The 19,313-nt window shown below is 34.0% G+C and overlaps 1 protein-coding gene and 1 pseudogene across 2 annotated transcripts; both read right to left on the bottom strand.

Moving 5' to 3' along the window:
- Positions 1–12,422: 12,422 nt before the first annotated feature.
- On the bottom strand, positions 12,423–14,434 carry LOC110647288 (protein DETOXIFICATION 34-like; annotated as a pseudogene).
- Positions 14,435–14,786: 352 nt separating this feature from the next.
- LOC110647294 (G-type lectin S-receptor-like serine/threonine-protein kinase SD2-2) lies at positions 14,787–18,040 on the bottom strand. 2 transcript variants are annotated; one of them, XM_058152430.1, is made up of 2 exons: positions 16,219–18,040; positions 14,787–15,687 (listed from the first exon to the last, which is right to left on the bottom strand). In XM_058152430.1, the coding sequence occupies exons 1-2, from the start codon at positions 17,891–17,893 to the stop codon at positions 15,212–15,214; spliced, it is 2,151 nt and encodes a 716-aa protein (XP_058008413.1). In that variant the 5' UTR covers positions 17,894–18,040; the 3' UTR covers positions 14,787–15,211. The 2 variants fall into 2 exon arrangements, with proteins under 2 accessions (XP_058008413.1, XP_021656749.2); XM_021801057.2 differs by having other exon boundaries at positions 14,787–18,039.
- Between the last annotated feature and the right edge of the window lie 1,273 nt (positions 18,041–19,313).

The raw sequence follows: 19,313 nt of genomic DNA on the forward strand, positions 1-19,313 counted from the left end.
CAAATTATGAACTCACTATCAATTTCTATAATGGTCTGGATGAAGCAATAAGGAATTGGGTAGATTATGGAGCTTGGGCTACTGGTGATCATGTTCTTCAAAGAAACCGTGAGGATGCCATTCACTTGTTGAATGACATGGCAGATTTTGATTACCATTGGCATTGGGATCCTTCGCTGCAAGGTTGGAGTCATCAATAGCCTCCAGACATCTATCAACATAATATTTCATACCAACCATTTGAGCTGCAATTAGAGAAGGGAGTAGGACTTGAAGAGGCGAAAGCTCCATTGGAAAATTTTGACAATTTTTTGATGAACAATGGGCTATCACTCTATGAGGAGGAAACAAATGAACAAAGTTGGGAGAATGAAGAAGCTTCATTGGAATTTGAACCTATAGAAGAAGTTAAACCTCAAGAATAAAATTCCTATGAAGATGACTTATTAGTAGAGTTCCCACAAGAGCAGGAGTTACTTGAAAAAGAAATTGAACCTAAATTTGAAGAAAACAACTGCTTTATTGTTGGTGGGTCATTGGAAGAGTGCTTACATGAAGACAAATCAGAGATAAAGGTGGTGGATGAAGAAATTGATGAGACTATCAATTTAAGTTCATTAATGATGCTTATACATACACCACCAAAAGACCCTTTTCTATCATGGACACCTCCTGCATCATTATATATCCTCCATGAACTAAAATAGTCCTCTTCCCAAGCATATAACTCTAAACCATGTGTTGTTCGTGCTATGTGCAATATTTTTCCAAATCTTGCCAATCTTGAGGGTACCACAAATCAAGACCCATATGTGGTGTTACATGACAACTACTATGAGCGAAAACCGCTTTTTGATCAGTAATTCTAAAAAAGGGTCAAGCTAATGGCTTTAAATTAGCGCTTCTTGGGAGGCAACCCAAGTTTTAAATTTAATCTTTGCATTTGTCTATTTTTTTTATTTTATCACCCTCCCAAACTTGATTTTGATGTTTGTTCACTTTGTATGTTCAAGAAGTACTTGAAAGGAGCAATAAAGATCAAACTCACAAATCTTCAAGGGAAGGCACGCTTCAAGGGGGAGTATTCTATATCCATTAGATTTTCCTTGTTATTATAATTATGATGTTGCTCTTGACCTGATTGTGCTATCTTGATGACATTGAGGACAATGTCAAATTTGAGTTTGGGGGTGCATTTCATGCATTGCATTCATATATTGCATTTCATCACATTATTATGTCTATATTATATTTGTGTGTCAAAAATCCAGAAAATTTTTGCAAAATTTGAAAATTCTGGACTTTTCAAAAGGTTTTTAACTTAGAATTATAACTAAAACCTTGATGAGCTAATGATTGGACTCTCTGGGAAAGAGGAATGAATGTAACTGGATAGGCAAAAATGCTTCAATATGTTGTTTGTGAAAAGCTAAATCACCTAAGTGGAGTTAAACTAGTTAATCCCCTTCATAGCCATTAATCTGTCACATTGAACTTGCAAAATTAGGAGAAAATTTTTGAAATAAAAGCAAACCTAAAAATGCCTCACCAGCTCTAGAACATGTCTCTTGGACCTATCAAGGCGAAATTCTAGTATATGTTTGATGAAGAGATGATTAAGGCATTCTTTGATATAACCTCACTAAGCCTTAGCCAACCCTAATTAAAATATATATGTCTCTTGCAGCCAATTTGAAACCTATATCTATCCCTTAAAATTTATTGCTTACCCATATTATTTACCTAGCCCCTAGCCAAAACCCCTATCCTACCCTTTTGAGGAAGCTAAATGTATAAGTAAAAAGTATATTAAGTGCAAAAAAAAAATGGAGAGAGGATGTAGAACTCAAGAAAGAGTGCAAGTGCGCAACTAAAATCAAAGAAAAATTTGCCTTTCTAACCCAGCCAAAGCAATGAGTTTGGGGGAGAAGATAAAAGAGACATAAATAAAAAAAAGAGAAAAAAAAAAGAGAGAGAAGAATAAGTCCCAAGATAAGTATCATGAAAGCATGCTTGGCACTATAAAAAAATCAAAAGCCCCTTTTCTCTATACAAAATCAGTAGAATAAATTTAGTATACTTGGTATTTTATGCAAACATGCTATCCTCATATTTGCATTCCTTAAAAACCATTCATTAGCAACAAAGTCATTATCCCTTCAGCCCCATTACAACCCTTTTAAAGACCTTTTGATCTTTTGAAAAGTGTATGCTACATTAGTGGAGATAGAAAATTGAGATATGCCTATAGAGTTAGAATTGAATCACTTCACTACAATTACCCACAATAGAGGCAAATTTGGGAGAGTAAGTGTTTCTCAAGTCTATCCTGATAAAACAGGTTATTTGTGACTTATTAATGGCTTTGCATAGAGGAATAATTAGTTGAAGCACCATTAAGGGGGTGAGGTTCTAGTGGGCAACTGTTGAGGTCCCTATGCCTTGAAAGTGGGAATTGGTATGAAGGTTGAAGAGTGTCCAATCATGTGTAAGTTAAGTTTTTTTTGTTATGTTTCTAAGTACCCCAATGAGTTTTTTTATAAAGTTTTAATTTGCTTGAGGACAAGCAAAGGTTTGAGTTTGGGGTTATTTTATTGCATCAAATTATATAGACATTTAATATTAATATGCATTGCATTTTGTTAGCATTTAGTATCCTTTTATGTTTATTTTTATATGTTTTCATTATTATTTTAGAAAGCATGTTAATCCGACTCAATTCATTGATTTTTATATTTTATTAGGTATTTTTATGTGGTTCTAGAATCAAAGATGAGTTTGGAAGAGATCTGGAGGTCAAAACGTGAAGAATACAGGGCCAGAAGTAATACACGGGCCGTGTAACCTGCTCTGTGTAACTTCCTAAACCTCGTGTAACTCTCTGGACTGAAGAAAACGTGAAAAATGAAGTGGCAGAAATTTACACGGGGCGTGTATCACTACACGGGCCGTGTAAAGTCCCCTGACAGCAATTCTGATGCGACTTTTCTTTGCTCCAACTCGACCCGGATGGACTCCTAATGCTTCTAGGACTCTGAAACTAGGGTTTTTACACCAGATATAAATAGAACAAGTCAGGAATTGAGGGAAAGGAGAGAATTTACATCCAAGAACAGAATTTACATTCAAGGGGAGCAGATTTACATTCAAGGATGCACATCAACTTCAAGGGAGGTAAGGGAGAAACAAGATCTGCAAGATTGCTAAGGGATTTTCAACTGAAGTTTCAAAAGTCCAAGGCTGCAACTCTCCTTTTGGGTTCTTTCACTCTATTTTCTTCTCATGTATTCTCTTTATCTTTTTATAAACTTGATTGTAAAGCTCACCATGGGTGAGTAGGTTCTTTATTCTAGGGTTATGGTGTAGCACTCAAATTCATTATAGATCTGGTTTGATTTTATTTAATACATTGGGTATTTTATTCTTTGATTCAATCTCTTGTGATCTTAATGCATGCTATGTGTTAGCGCCCACTTAGTATTGATTACGGATATTAATTAAAGGACTGAAAGGTGAAGATTAATATTAGAAAATCAGGATTTTGAACCTAAGAAATCTGACATAGAGATAGGCTGATGACCTTTGTGGAGTTCCAAAATTAATCAAAGATCTTAAAGGGTTTTAATTAATTTAATCACCATGAAAGTAGGGTTTATTTTAATTAAAATACACCTTGAGTGCCTTGAGAAAGGACTTTAGATAACTTAGGATTAATTTCCATCAAAGTAATAATCTCCCATTTATTGAATGAATCAGATTGATTCTATAATTGATTGAAGTGTGAACCCCTAGCTCTAGAATATTCCCGTCCATTGGTATTTTAGTTTATTTAATTATTTAGATTTTATTTCTTTTAATTTAGATATAATTATTAATTCTCTACAATTCGATCGTCTAGATAATTAAAATTACTATAGTTTGGTACTCAATACGGTTCTCGTAGGAACGATACTCTACTCATCACTTTATTACTTGTTAGCAATCCGTGCACTTGCGATGGTTGTAAAACTAGCAAAACAAGTTTTTTATGCATATATGTTATCTTCATATTTGCATTCCCTAAAAACCTTTCATTGGCAACCAAGTCATTATCCCTTAGCCCCATTAGAACCCTTTTAAAGACCTTTTGATCTTTGGAAAAGTGTATGCTACATTAGTGGAGATAGAAAATTGAGATATGGCTATGGAGTTGGAATTGAGTCACTTCATCACAATTATACGCAATAGAGGCAAATTTGGGAGAGTAAGTGTTTCTCAAGTCTATCCTGATAAAATAGGTTATTTGTGACTTATTAATGGCCTTGTATAGAGGAATAATTAGTTAAAACACCATGAAGAGGGTGAAGTTCTAGCGGACAACTATTGAGGTCCCTATGCCTTGAAAGTAGGAATTGGTATGAAGGTTGAAGAGTGTCTAATTATGTGTAAGTTAAGTTTTCTGTTATGTTTCTAAGTACCCCAATAAGTTTTTATAAAGTTTTAATTTGCTTGAGGACAAGCAAAGGTTTAAGTTTGGGGATATTTGATTGCATCAAATTATATAGACATTTGAGGTTAACATCCATTGCATTTTGTGATGTGAACCCTCAAGTAATTGATAACTTGAAAACCTACATTCAAGAATTAAAGGAACAATATGGAAAGCACCAAATCAAGATGTATGAATTTGATTCTTTGAACCAGCACAATCAGACTGCTGAGTAATTCAAAGAAAATATCAGAAATGGGATTCTTGACCTAATTCATATAGAGAATGAATAAACCAAGAATATTATGCACATTAAACCTTGCAAGATAAAAATCTCAACAAGTTAATGAGCTTCACAAGAACAAAGGCAACAGCCAATTTACTCACTAATGGAGCAGAAACAATCTTTTATTAATATTCAAAGTGTGTCCTCCACTCTCTCATTACACTTGTATTTATAGTCTCTTGGCTCCAAAGCTAAAGAAAAAAATATCCCATTTTAGTAACACCTGCAAGGAGCTTTAAGTCCAAACAAAAATTAATCTATCAAAAGACTAAAAACTCCCAACAAAAAGCAAATTTAATACAGCAGCAAATAAGGGCATTTAAGTCTAAAAGAGAGGTGGTTATAACAGCAAGGAATATTCCTTCAAAAAGGTGCCAGCAGATGCATGTGCATAGGTTGGATCTGGTGCATGCATGTCCACAGGTTATTCCATGTAACCTAATGCTCCACATGACACCTGGTCACTTCCAAGCTTAATTTTCACCAAATTTAATCCTTTATAATTTTCTTCATGCCATTCCAGCTTATAATCCTTGCTCCTTAAGATTTCACAAATTAAATTCTGAAGTGATTTAGCTTTAGCTCTAGTAATTGGACCTTGGATGAAATCCTTTGGCGTGGATGTAGCTTGATTCTCATCATTTTGTTAGCATTTAGTATTCTTTTATGCTTATTTTTATATGTCTTCATTATTATTTTAGAAAGCATGTTAATCCGACTCAATTCATTGATTTTTATATTTTATCAAGTGTTTTATATTTTAAATTGTTCATCATAAGGTTGTCAAAAACACCCTCCTCATAGAGTGATAGCTCATTATTCATCATAAGGTTGTCAAAATTTTCCAATGGAGCTATCGCCTCTTCAAGTCCCACTCTCTTCTCTAGTTGTAGCTCAAATGGTTGGTGTGAAATATTATGTTGATAGATGTCTGGAGGGTATTGGTGACTCCAACCCTACAGTGAAGGATCACAATGCCAATGGTAATCAAAATCTGTCATGTCATTCAATAAGTGAATGGCATCCTCATGGTTTCTTTGAAGAACATGATCACCGGTAGCCCAAGCTCCATAATCTACCCAATTCCTTGTCACTTTATTCAGACCATTGTAGAAATTGAGAGTAAGTTCATAATTTGAAAGGCTATGATTGGCAAATTGCTCTACCAATTCATTGAATCTTAAAATGGTTCATTGTGTTGTTGAATAAAACTTGTGAAGACTTGTTGATGAAACATCTCAATGTAGCACACAAGAAAAACAAGCAAAAATAAAATTAGACAAGAAATAAACTAAAAAAAAATAAGAATGTTTAGAGTAACCAAATCACTAATCATTCAATATCAAGCACCGGTCCCCGGCAACAGCGCCAAAAACTTGTTTCTGGTTTTGCAACCACCACAAGTGCACGGATCACTAACAAATAATAAAGTAATGAGTAGAGTATCGTTCCCACGAGGACCATGTTGAGTACCAAACTATAGTGATTTTAATTATCTAGACGATCGAATTGTAGAGAAATAATAATTATATCTAAATTAAAAGAAATAAAATATGAATAATTAACTAAACTAAAATACCAATGGATGGAAACATTCTAGAGCTAGGGGTTCACACTTCAATTAATTATAGAATCAATCTAATCCATTCAATAATTGGAAGATTATTACTTTGACGGAAATTAATCCTAAGTTATCTAAAGTCCTCTCTCAAGGCAATCAAGGTATATTTTAATTAACATAAACCCTACTTTCGTGGTGATTAAATTAATTAAAACCCTTTAAGATCTGTAATTAATTTTGGAACTCCACAAAGGTCATCATCCTATCTCTAGATCAGATTTCCTAAGTTCAAAATCCTGATTTTCTAATATCAATCTTCACCTTTCAGTCCTTCAATTAATATCTGTAATCAATACTAAGTGGGCGCCAGCACATAGCATGCATTAAGATCATAAGAGATTGAATCAAAGAATAAAATACCCAATGTATTAAATAAAATTAAACCAGATCCATAATGAAATTGAGTGCTACACCCCAACCCTAGAATAAAGAACCTACTCACCCATGGTGAGCTTTACAATCAAGTTTATAAAAAGATAAAGAGAAGACATGAGAAGAAAATAGAGTGAAAGAACCCAAAAAGAGAGTTGCAGCCTTGGACTTTTGGAACTTCAGCTGAAAATCCCTTAGCAATCTTGCAGATCTTGTTTCTTCCTTGCCTCCCTTGAAGTTGATGTGCATCCTTGAATGTAAATCAGCTCCCCTTAAATGTAAATTCTGTTCTTGGATGTAAATTCTCCTCTTCTCAATTCCTGACTTGTTCTATTTATATCTGGTATAAAAACCCTAATTTCAGAGTCTTAGAAGCATTAGGAGTCCATCCGAGTCGGGTTGGAGCGAAGAAAAGTCGCATCAGAATTACTGTCAGGGGACTTTACATGGCCCGTGTAGTGTTACACGGCCCTGCCTCGTATAACTTTCTGCCACTTTATTTTTCACGTTTTCTTCAGTCCAGAGAGTTACACGGGGTCTAGGAAGTTACACGGGGCAAGTTACACGGCCCGTGTACTTATGTTTCTCCATTGGCTATCCGGCTTTCTTCTGGCAGAAAGTTACACGGGTCTGGGGCTTGGTTTACACGACCTGTGTACTTTGTATTAGCAATAATACTCAGTCCCTTGACCTCTTCAAGCTCCCTTTTGCACTCCTATACTGTGGGGCTTTACCCAAACACCTATTCTAAAGGAAACGATGCTCTGATCAAGACCAATTAATTCGTAGGATTCATTGTCCCTCAAAAACTTGTTTGCTGATTTTGCAACCACCGCAAGTGCACGGATCGCTAACAAGTAATAAAGTGATGAGTAGAGTATCGTTCCCACGAGGACAGTGTTGAGTACCAAACTATAGTGATTTTAATTATCTAGACGATCAAATTGTAGAGAATTAATAATTATATTTAAATTAAAAGAAATAAAATCTAAATAATTAACTAAACTAAAATACCAATGGACGGGAACATTCTAGAGTTAGGGGTTCACACTTCAATCAATTATAGAATCAATCTAATCCATTCAATAATTAGGAGATTATTATTTTGATAGAAATTAATTCTAAGTTATCTAAAGTCCTCTCTCAAGGCACTCAAGGTGTATTTTAATTAACATAAACCCTACTTTCGTGGTGATTAAATTAATTAATACCCTTTAAGATTTTTGATTAATTTTGAAACTCCACAAAAGTCATCAGCCTATCTCTAGGTTAGATTTCCTAGGTTCAAAATTCGATTTTCTAATATTAATCTTCACCTTTCAGTCCTTCAATTAATATCTGTAATTAATACTAAGTGGGCGCCAACACATAGCATGCATTAAGATCACAAGAGATTGAATCAAAGAATAAAATACCCAATGTATTAAATAAAATCAAACCATACCCATAATGAAATTGAGTGCTAAATCCTAACCCTAGAATAAAGAACCTACTCACCCATGGTGAGCTTTATAATTAAGTTTATAAAAAGATAAAGAGAAGACATGAGAAGAAAATAGAGTGAAAGAATCCAAAAGGAGAGTTGCAGCCTTGGACTTTTGGAACTTCAGCTGAAAATCCCTTAGCAATCTTGCAGATCTTGTTTCTCCCTTGCCTCCCTTGAAGTTGATGTGCATCCTTGAATGTAAATCGGCTCCCCTTGAATGTAATTTCTGTTCTTGGATGTAAATTCTCTCTTTTCCCTCAATTCCTGACTTGTTCTATTTATATCTGGTGTAAAAACCCTAATTTCAGAGTCCTAGAAGCATTAGGAGTCTATTCGGGTCGAGTTGAAGCGAAGAAAAGTCGCATCAGAATTGCTGTTAGGGGACTTTACACAGGCCGTGTAGTGATACACGCCCCGTGTAAATTTCTGCCACTTCATTTTTCACGTTTTCTTCAGTCCAGAGAGTTACACAGGATCCAGGAAGTTACACGGGGCAGGTTACACAGCCCGTGTATTACTTCTGGCCCTGTATTCTTCACGTTTTGACCTCCAGATCTCTTCCAAACTCATCTTTGATTCTAGAACCACATAAAAACACCTGATAAAATATAAAAATTAATGAATTGAGTCGGATTAACATGCTTTCTAAAATAACAATGAAAACATATAAAAATAAACATAAAAGGATACTAAATGCTAACAAAATGCAATGCATGTTAACCTTAAATGTCTATATAATTTGATGCAATCAATAATCCCTTAAAAGAGTGACTACATGATTGAAAACTATTATAATTGTTATTTTTCTAACAATCTTAAGGGAATTATTCAACAATGTAGGCTTCTGGTACTAGTGTTTGTGATTATGTCTTTAACAAAATTGTCAATCCTAATGTCTTCAAATTGGAGCATTTTAATAGAATCAATTTTATTCGCTGGAAGGATAAATTATTGTTTTTGCTTACTGCATTGAATGTTGCATATCTGCTGAGTGATAATTTGCCCAAAATTCCTAAATCATCTGATAATGAGGTTGCAACAATCACAACATCTCGCAAGAAACTTGAAAAATATGAAGTTCGATGTAGAGGATTTATTATGAATTCTCTTTTGACAGATTGTATGATTTATTTCAACTTGTCAAATCTCCACAAGAAATCTAGCAGGCCTTAGAGTACAAGTATACTTTTGAAAAATAAGATATGGACAAATTTCTAAGTATGAAGTTTTTTGAGTTTCAAATGTCCGAAAATAAACCTGTTATGAATCAAGTAGATGAATTGTTTGTTTTAGTATCTAGACTCAAATATTTGAAAATAGAAATGTCTAAACAACTTCAAGTGGATGCTATGATTGTAAAATTACTCACCACTTGGAATGATTATTGAAAGACATAAGAGAAGTTGATACTATCTTAGGTATCAAAATTAAAAATATAGTGGGGGTTTTGCTTTGAGTCAATCTCATTATATTAATAAGATTCTTTCCAAGTATAATCATTTGGGTATTAAAGAAGCTAATACTCCTTTTGATGTTTCTAACAAATTAGTTAAAAATTTGGGAGATCTATAAGTCAATTAGACTATATTAATGCAACTAGTAGTTTGATGTATGTTGTGCATTGTACTAGGCCAGATATTACTTTTGCTGTTTGTAAATTTTCAAGATATAATCATAATCCTAGCACTGATCATTAAAGAGCTGTTGGAAGAGTTTTCGGTTATCTTAAAAGGACAAAGTCTTTTACCTTGTTTTACAATAAGTTTTCTTCAATGCTTGAGGGTTATAGTGATGTCAGTTGGAAACTAGTGTTAATAATAATAAGTCTACAACTAGTTAGATATTCACTTTAGGTGAAGGAGCTATCTCATGAGCTTCTAAGAAATAGTTATGTATTACTCATTCCACAATAGAATCTGAGTTTATGGCTTTAACAGCAGTAAGCAAAGAGGCAGAATGGCTGAAAAATTTATTGTTAGATATAAAGTTGTGGCCACAATCGATGCCGTCAATCTCTTTGCACTGTGATAGTGAAGCTATTATGTCTAGAGCATTTAACAAGATTTATAATAGCAAGTCTAGACACATTGGTTTAAGACATGAGTATGTTAGACAACTAATTTCTGATGATATCATCACAGTTGTCTATATCAGATCAAAAAGCAATCATGTTGACCCATTAACCAAAGCGCTTTCAAGGAATATAATTAGGAGCACTATATGTGTGATGGGTTTAAAATTTTTCTAACTTGTCACTAATAATGAAAACCTTACCTTTCTTATTGCTCAGTAATTTTAAAGGTTTAAAAGGTAACAATAAGTTATAGTTTATGAGAGTTTGCAAGCACTAGAAACTAAGCAGTGATTAATAAAAAAAAGAGGATGAGTATTTATTACTCTTAATGAAGACACTGGATTTGGTTTAGAACCAAGAAGTCCATAATTGTGACTTAGTTAATAAAACTTTGTAAGTGTTTATGAATTCAAGAAATAGCATAAGGCCATAACTTGGTGCTAAACCTTACGATGAATGTGTTAAAGAAATTGATAAGATTTATGTGTATGATATTTTTGATATTATCAATATAGAAATTATGATTTAATATTTAAATATAGCCATTAATTTCAATGAGATTTTGAAATATTTATAATAATAGCAGGTTTAAGTCGAAAGATACATTTTGTACGTATAAATCTTAATTCATGTTGATTATGTTTATAACTAACTAAGTAGAGAATTGTTAGAAATAGTGAGTAAGAGGGCGAAATTATCCTTTATCAAAAGAGTTATATTTATTTTTTAAAAGGTGTCAAAACGAATCGTTTATTACGAACAATTGTATCAGCTCTAAAAAATGTAAGTGAATATATGTAATTATTCTACGAGATATAAAGTAAATTATTGTATCTGTTGTAAAAGATATAAATGAACAAATATAATTATTCTAATAGATACAAAGTAAGGTGCAAATACATTATAAATAATAGTTTTGAACATAAATTTATTAATTCTTTTTCTTCCATCTCTTCTCTTCATCTATACTTACAATTAATAGTATTATTTTTTAATATGTTATTGGGAGAATTTTAGAATTGCTGTTTAGAATTCTATTTTGGCTTTATTATCCTAGAGAGATCTGTCCAAACTACCTAACAGCAACATAGTGAGGGATATAATTCCCTTAAGTAGAGTAACTACACGATTGAAGCCTATTGTAATTGTTATTTTTCTAATTGTTTTGATCTAGTAGCTAAAAATATATTACTCAATGACAAATTAAAGTTTGAGTATGTATTCCTCTCTCTCTCTCTCTCTCTCTCTCTCTCTCTCTCTCTCTCTCTCTCTCTCTATATATATATATATATATATATTAAAATTGAAGTCCTAATATTTCTTACATTACTCTCTTAATGTTTTGTTAAGTTATTAAACCTTTATAGTTAATATCTCTTTTATTTTTAAATTTTTTTTATTATGATATAATAATAATAATAATATGAATAAATATTTATATAGTTGTTCTTAATTTAGACTTTATTAAATAAAAAAATACAAATTAATAATTTTATCAAATCATTTTTTTTCCAAAGAATAATTATCTCAAATCTGTTGATTATACTAAAATGAATTAATATTAATTACTTAATTTTTTTTAAATAAATTAATTATACATGACATCACTTGCAGCAACAAAAACTTTTTTTTTTAACGAATGTTTGGCGATTACAAATTTGAAAATAATTTTTCATAATATTAAATAAGAATATTATATTTAATGCAATTTAAATCTTAGGGTCCATTTCCTAAATAGCATCGTATATTCATATTTACCACTACACTCTGGTTGAAATTTGAAAGTAGTGAATGAAAATTAAAGAAAATTAGAGAAGTTGAAATAATTGAAAGTAAAAATCGGGGCATAAAAGGTAATTACGAAAAGATGGTAGAAAGGTTTTAATAATAAATATCAATGGGGATGCATCGTACGTAATATTAGATTCTTAACGGTCTGGGCCAGGGGAAACGTATTTGCAACAGAGACCTCCATTTTCAATAAATATTAAAAGTCACCCAAAACTTGACTAATTTTTTTTCCGTCAAAATGCAAAGTTCAACAAATAAATAAATAGGGAAAAATTATAGGAGGGAAAGGGGAAAAAGCACAAGGCAAAGAGGAATTTACACCATAGTTAGTGGATTTACAGTGGAAGTAATGTTGAAATGAAGTTTTTACACATTTGGGTAAAAAAAAAAAGGTTAAAAAATTTAAAAAATAAAAATAAAAATCTTCTACCTAAATGTGAATTCTAATCAAGTTATCTAAGAAATCAATTAATGGTTAAATACAACGCTTATTTTTGTGGGTGAAGAATCATCTTGTGCACCCAACCTTCTCATTCGTTCAAATGCCTCTTCAACCTGAAATAATTCAGATTTTAACGATCAAAATGGTTCAATTTTAAAGACAGGCATACCTATTGACATATTCAATCGCCCTTTAAACAATGGAACTCACTTCTTTGTTCCAGTTGATTTTATAGATAATATAAACAAGGATTAGTGTCTGCAAAAAAGACCCAATAATCGTGCCCAGCCAAATTCCCTGTAGCAATTCTTATTTATTAATTAGTATCTAAAATGCTTCAAAATGTTTTGAGTTCGATGATTATCAGATTACATAAATTACCTGTACATGTAAACTTGTTTTGTATCCAAGAAGAAAACCAAGAGGAAGTCCAATCATATAGTAACAAAACAAGTTTATATAAGCTACCAAGGCTTGCCATCCTCCTCCCACAGCCACACCTGATTCTGTGAGTTCTGACTGAATTCAAACTCGAGATCTAATAGTTGTAAAAATGATTCTAGTATTATTGAGTCAAAATCTCATTAATAGGTGAGATTGTTTCACAAATTTCTATGAAGACTCAAAATATTAATAATTAGGATCAATTTTTGATGTATGCATTGTTGTATACTTGATATTACTGGCTGAACACAATTTAGTATCATTGTGATGCCCAGAAGGTGTGCCAATTTAGCCACTGCTTTCCTCATCTCTAAGCTATTAGTAAAGATTATGGAGAACTCATCCTTAGTTACTAAAATAATGCCTGCGCAAATTATTCCTATAAGGAGAGACTCCAAGCATGTGACAATCACAGAGTATTTTGCAGCTCTAGGATGTGCTGATCCCAGCTCATTAGAAACTCGAACGCTATGAGAGAGAGAGAGAGAGAGAGAGAGAGGCAATTTCAATTTAGAAAGGGTGTTGCAGTGCACGAGACTTCTAATGTTTCAAGTTCTCGAGAAGGAATAAGAAGTAAGAACCTTATAGCTTCATTGATTGGAATAAATAACATTCCTTCCCAGCCATTGATGTTCATGCTGTAACAGGAAATTAAACAAAAAGCAAACTATTAATTAAAATGTGCATAAATGATGAGCAATATCAGTGAGCTTTAATTAGTGATACGTATTGGAGAGGGACATGAGACTTGATCTCTTAGTACAGTCGACTAAAATCAACTTGAAAAAAAAATGCAATTGCCACAAGGATGAATTAATACAAAACAAATTCTATAAAAAGCATCTTCAGATGGTTTATGAGCATTGTAAAATTAATCATACAAAGCAAAGGGATTTCTCACCAGATAGAAAGAGAGCCAATGACAAGAACAGGATCTTCAAGGTGTCCAGTGAGAACAATTATGGTCATAAAATACTAAATCTCAAGGCAAATCATTACAGCTGAGGCTATAGAAAGTCTAACAAAGCCCCATATGTCCTTGAAGGCTAACCAAGAGAGATCATTCCACCCATCCTTGGACCAACCAACCACATAAACCACTTGAGCCAAAGAAATGCCCCAAGCTGGGACATCATAAGCCGCAGCAGCACCAGCAAAACCCCACTTGAATATAGTAATAAAGAGATAAGGCACGCCATTGTGTATAATTAGAGCTGCAAAACCAATCCATGTCAGAACTCCAACCTTGCTTTGATCTTTCAACTCTAATGCCAAACAGACACAAAACTTTTTCAATATCAAATTTTGTGTGTGGGCGATGGCCCATTTATGACTTGTCTTTCATACGCACAGGTAGCATTCTTCTTCTTCTGTTCGATAAGTGCATATGGGCCTTAACAGGAAGCTCAAGTCCAATGTTTGGACGCAAAAGAGAAGAGGAAATAACCATTCCTTTCCCAAGATAGAAAAGAATGTCAAGATTTCTTCACTTTTTGCTAGAAAGTGTTGAAAAAGGCACTCGTGATAATGAACCTCATTACCTCAAAACTCGCAGGATACCACGTTAGGCTTTTAAAACGGGCATGATCTTCCGTTGATGCATTGTATATGATAGAAAAAGCGAAAAGCTTAAGCTTTGATGAAAGTGGGTATATACTTGCCTAAAGAAAAGAAAACGATGATTTCATTTCAGCATGTCTTTCCCTATACACCTAGGACCTAGTGAAATGCCTAAACATGATCATATGAATTGTGACCAAGAGAATCCCTACCAAATCATTAGAACGAAAGAGAAATTGAAGTTGAAAACGACCAACCAAACACAAACAGTAGCTTAATTTAAAATTGAAAATGATAGGCAAGCCTTGATTGACTCCTTGACTAAGACTAGGAGCTCGATCTAGGCCCTTCAAGCAATGAAAAGCAGTTTGCTGATTTGGCCATTTAGGACCACCATTCCTTCTTTATGATCATGCGAATACACCTCAATAGTACAGATAATTATCATCTCTAAGAAAACACATGGCTGGAGCTGGACTGGTTTAACGAATCTTGTGACACTCCAATGACCAACTTCCAAGCAACAATAATGAACTCTAATCTTGCAGAACTTAAAATCATTTGAAATTTGAAGCAGCCAAAACTTTCATACAGCAGCAACTCATTTTACACATGATATTATACAACTCATTAAGAGGGAGAGGAAAAGGAAAGAATAACGCCAAAGTTATTTAAGGGCAACAGATGGTATCCGACTTGTGAAGTTGGCATTAGCAGGAGATAATTGTGAACCACAACTAGATACTCCCATACTATCATCAGAACATTTACCACTCATAGATATATCATTGCCAGAATCTATCCGAATCCCATGGTAAGACTCTCCAGAAATCAGTGCTTGTAACAATTTTGGTGCCGGAGGAGAGGGCACTTCCACTACCCCCTCTAGCATATTCACTACCATCCCCATTGCAGGCCTCATGTCTTCATTATCCTGTATGCACCAAATTGCCACCAACGCAACACGCTTAGCCTCCTCAATTTTATATGCACTGCCAAGCCTATAATCTACCACTGCTGCTACATTGCCTTCAATAATTTGTTGTGCAGCATATGGAGGGAAAAACCATATCTCCCCCTTTTTGCTCTCTTCACCACCATTACCACCACCTGCAGATGCTGGTGCCTCTACATTTCTGCGACCTGCAAGCAATTCCAATAATGTCATTCCATAACTATAAACATCTGCTTTTGGAGTAATTGCCACTCCAGATATCCACTCTGGTGCGACATAGCCCCAAGTACCCCTGATGGTAGTTAAAACTCGACTGAAGTCACGACCAACAAGCTTTGCTAGGCCAAAATCGGATACCTTGGCAGTGTAATCACCATCCAGAAGGATGTTGTCTGGTTTGATATCACAATGGATGATGCAATCTCTACATTCCTCATGTAAATATGCAATGCCTCTAGCAGTCCCAATGGCCACTCGAAATCTAACTTCCCAGCTCAAACTGGGACCACCTTGGCGCAAATAAACACTCAAAGGACCATTTGGCATGTAATCATAAACTAGAAGCCTATGAGACTTCTCTGAGCAAAACCCTCTAAGCCTCACAAGATTAACATGTTGAATGTTCCCAATGGTACATACCTCTGCCTTGAACTCTCTCTCTCCACTCCCTGGCCTTTCAAGGCGTTTCACAGCAACAAGGGTAGAATCTAATAACTCACCTTGAAACACTGCACCAAATCCACCGTGTCCAAGTTTATCTGAGAAACCCCTAGTTGCTGCATACAGCTCTTTGTAAGAAAATACCTTCAAATTCAACATCGGAAAGCCACCATCCTCAGTCCTCCTCTTGCTCTTCCTCCTCATCTGCAGAGTCAGCAAAACTCCTATTGCCAACACAAAAATGGCAATAGACCCAAGAATGATAACAATCAAAAGCACAGACTTGGACTCATTCTTCTTTACCGTTCCTTGTTCTGGAACCCTAACAAACAGCACATCTTGATATGCAGTATTAAAGCCCAGATTTCTCAAATTCAATAGAGTCCCATATAAATTCTTGCATAAATTAGTCCTCTCGTCATGGAGCAAACCGATACAAGAACAATTACCCAAACAAGATCTCTCGCAAAAGCTTATACTACCCGAAAACGAAATCAAAACTGCTCCCTCGTACTCCATGACACCAACCTCCATGAACCCATCAGTCTCGTTACAGGAATTCCCATTCTCCCTGACACAACCGCCAGAATAATCCCCAAATTCCCAATCGTAATCACTAACAGGCCTAAAGCCTGGAAGGCAAGAACAAGGCTTTGGCGATGTGGAACTGCTTTCACAAAATCCCAAATCCCCGCATAATCGATCAACTTTACACCAATTATCCGGCTGTGACCAGAACTTGCTCCAATTCTCCGTCTGCGGCGACCACGTATATTGTTTGAACCGCCCATCGACATCTACCTGAAATCGAGTCAACGGCGGGCTCAGCGCTCTATCTTTTGCTATTTCCGTGTACCAAAATGACGCAGCAGGGGTAAAAGGATTGGCGAAGTGGAATTTGTATATGTACTCTATTGTCATTTCGGGTACACGGGCGAATTTCGCACCGGTCCAGTTACCTGTGCTCCAATAACTGACACTTTTGTTATGTACGAGCTCAATTTCATTGTACTCTCGTGGGTTTAGCCTGAGAGAGTATAATCCAGGCGATGGGTCGGCTAAGCTCCGCCAAGAGGTTAATGATTGCTCCTTGGTAATGTTCATGCCCGGTAACCACGTGTCCGTCGGATAATTGAAGCTTTGCCACAATGTTGCCCCTGTAGCTGATAATAGAACCAGATTTCCATTGTCTAGAAAGCGAAAATCTGTTGCACGTTCATTGTTTGTACTCTGCCAAATGACAGAATTTGGCGACTCCATTATTGCCAATTTGCCAGTTTCGGTGATTTGTAGTGTGCAAGACGCAGGTTTGGTGATGGGTGTTTCTCGGTTGGCTACCCAGACATAAGTTGGAGTCGGGATTGAAGAGTACCAAATGCCTAGATACCACTTAGAGCTTTCATGTGGGCTAAAAAAGCCAAGCTGGAAGGTATTGTTTTCGCTATGAATTGTGATGTTTCCGCTGATTATAACATTGGCCAATTCCAATTTCTTGCTGATCCTTCGCCTGGTGTAGTTTGCTAATAAATTCAGCGGCTTTTGGGTGGTGAATGCAAAATTTGAGGAAACTGCAAATCTGTTGCTAGGACTTTGGGTAATTCTGGGGGCGGACAACCTTTCATTTGCTCCAAATTTGTCAACAAAAGAAGCATCGGAGGTTGTTACCAGAAAAAAGAAGAAAATATAAACAGAAATCATGGAAGAAGCAGTGGCAGTGAAGGAGGGTATTGACATTCCAACGGTAAGCTTAATCAGAAAGTTTTCAGTTTCATTTGGCGGGAGGACGAGGGAAATAAAGAAAATAAAAAGGGAATCTTTCGTCTACGAGAGGACATGACGGAATCAGTAGATGGTTCAGTGACGAAGTCGTCTGCGATTCACTTTCCAATGTACCTTTTTAAGAGTCAGAATATGGAGATATTTGCACTAGCGGCCTTTGGAGGACACTAACACGAACAAAAAGTTATACCAATATTACGAAAATAGCCTCTAAAGCATTGTCCTAATTGGCGAGACTTAATTACTTTTAAATTACAAGATCGCAATCGCATCATCATTATGAGTTGTAAAAATTTAATCAGACAATGTATTATTAAGCTTAATACCATTAGCATTAAGTAGAGGAAAAGGACTGGATAGCAATTAAAAACTTGGAACAAGGTTATTTGGGTAAAATCATTATGTATTGGCCGACAATTGCGCTGAAGTCCGCTCACCACCAGTAAAATTATCTCTTTGAGTCTTTTCAATAAAATGATTTTTATAAATTATTCACAGAAGAGAGTTCCGGAAGTCCACTCACCACCAGAGAAATTATCTCTGAGTCTTTTCAATAAAATTGATTTTTATAAATTATTATAAATGTAAGACAAATTATTTTTTTAAAGTAAATTATGATTCTAAAAAAAAATTATTTTAAATACTTAAAAAATAAACTAATAAGAAAAATTTTTAATTAAAAAAAATTATCTCATTTAAAAAATATATATTTTTTAAGCTTTAATAATTTATATATATATATATAATTAATTTAATACTATAAATAAATAATAACAAATAATTTTTAAAAATAATTTTTATAAAATATATTTTTTATATGCACAAAAATAATACCTACTATTATTTAAATTTCTCAATAATTATCTAAAAAAAATTTAATAAAGATCATTTTATTAAAGTAGTTTACTAATTAAAAAAGTTACATGATAATTTTTTATCTAATTTTTTTTATCTATATTTTACTTATAAGTTATTCTATCAAATAAATATTATTCTCAAATACTATTTTATAGTTCTTTTCAAAAAAAATCTAATCTTTCATATGACCTATTACTTAAAAAAAAATAATTCTTATAATATATGATGACTCTTTATACTATTAATTTTGAAATATTATTATTTTCATATATTATTTCTTAAATGACAAAAATAATTAACTTCATTCTCTTTTTTTTAGTTCAATTAATTTTATTTTTCTCTTTTTTTATTATCTTTTTATAGATAAATCTTAACTTTTAAAATAAATAATTTAGTTGAAATTTCACATACACACTCGTGTAATTAATAATATAAGAATATTGTGATTCTATGGTCTTATCTTCGGGGGAAAAAATCTTCTAGATTGTAATGAAGGATAAGGATACTTGCCACGCGC

The sequence above is a fragment of the Hevea brasiliensis genome, chromosome 9 (assembly GCF_030052815.1).
Source record: "Hevea brasiliensis isolate MT/VB/25A 57/8 chromosome 9, ASM3005281v1, whole genome shotgun sequence".
NCBI lineage: Eukaryota > Viridiplantae > Streptophyta > Magnoliopsida > Malpighiales > Euphorbiaceae > Hevea > Hevea brasiliensis.

Bases quoted from the DNA above. Each gene is read 5' to 3' on its own strand.
- LOC110647294 (XM_021801057.2), bottom strand. From the start codon at position 17,893: ATGTCAATACCCTCCTTCACTGCCACTGCTTCTTCCATGATTTCTGTT.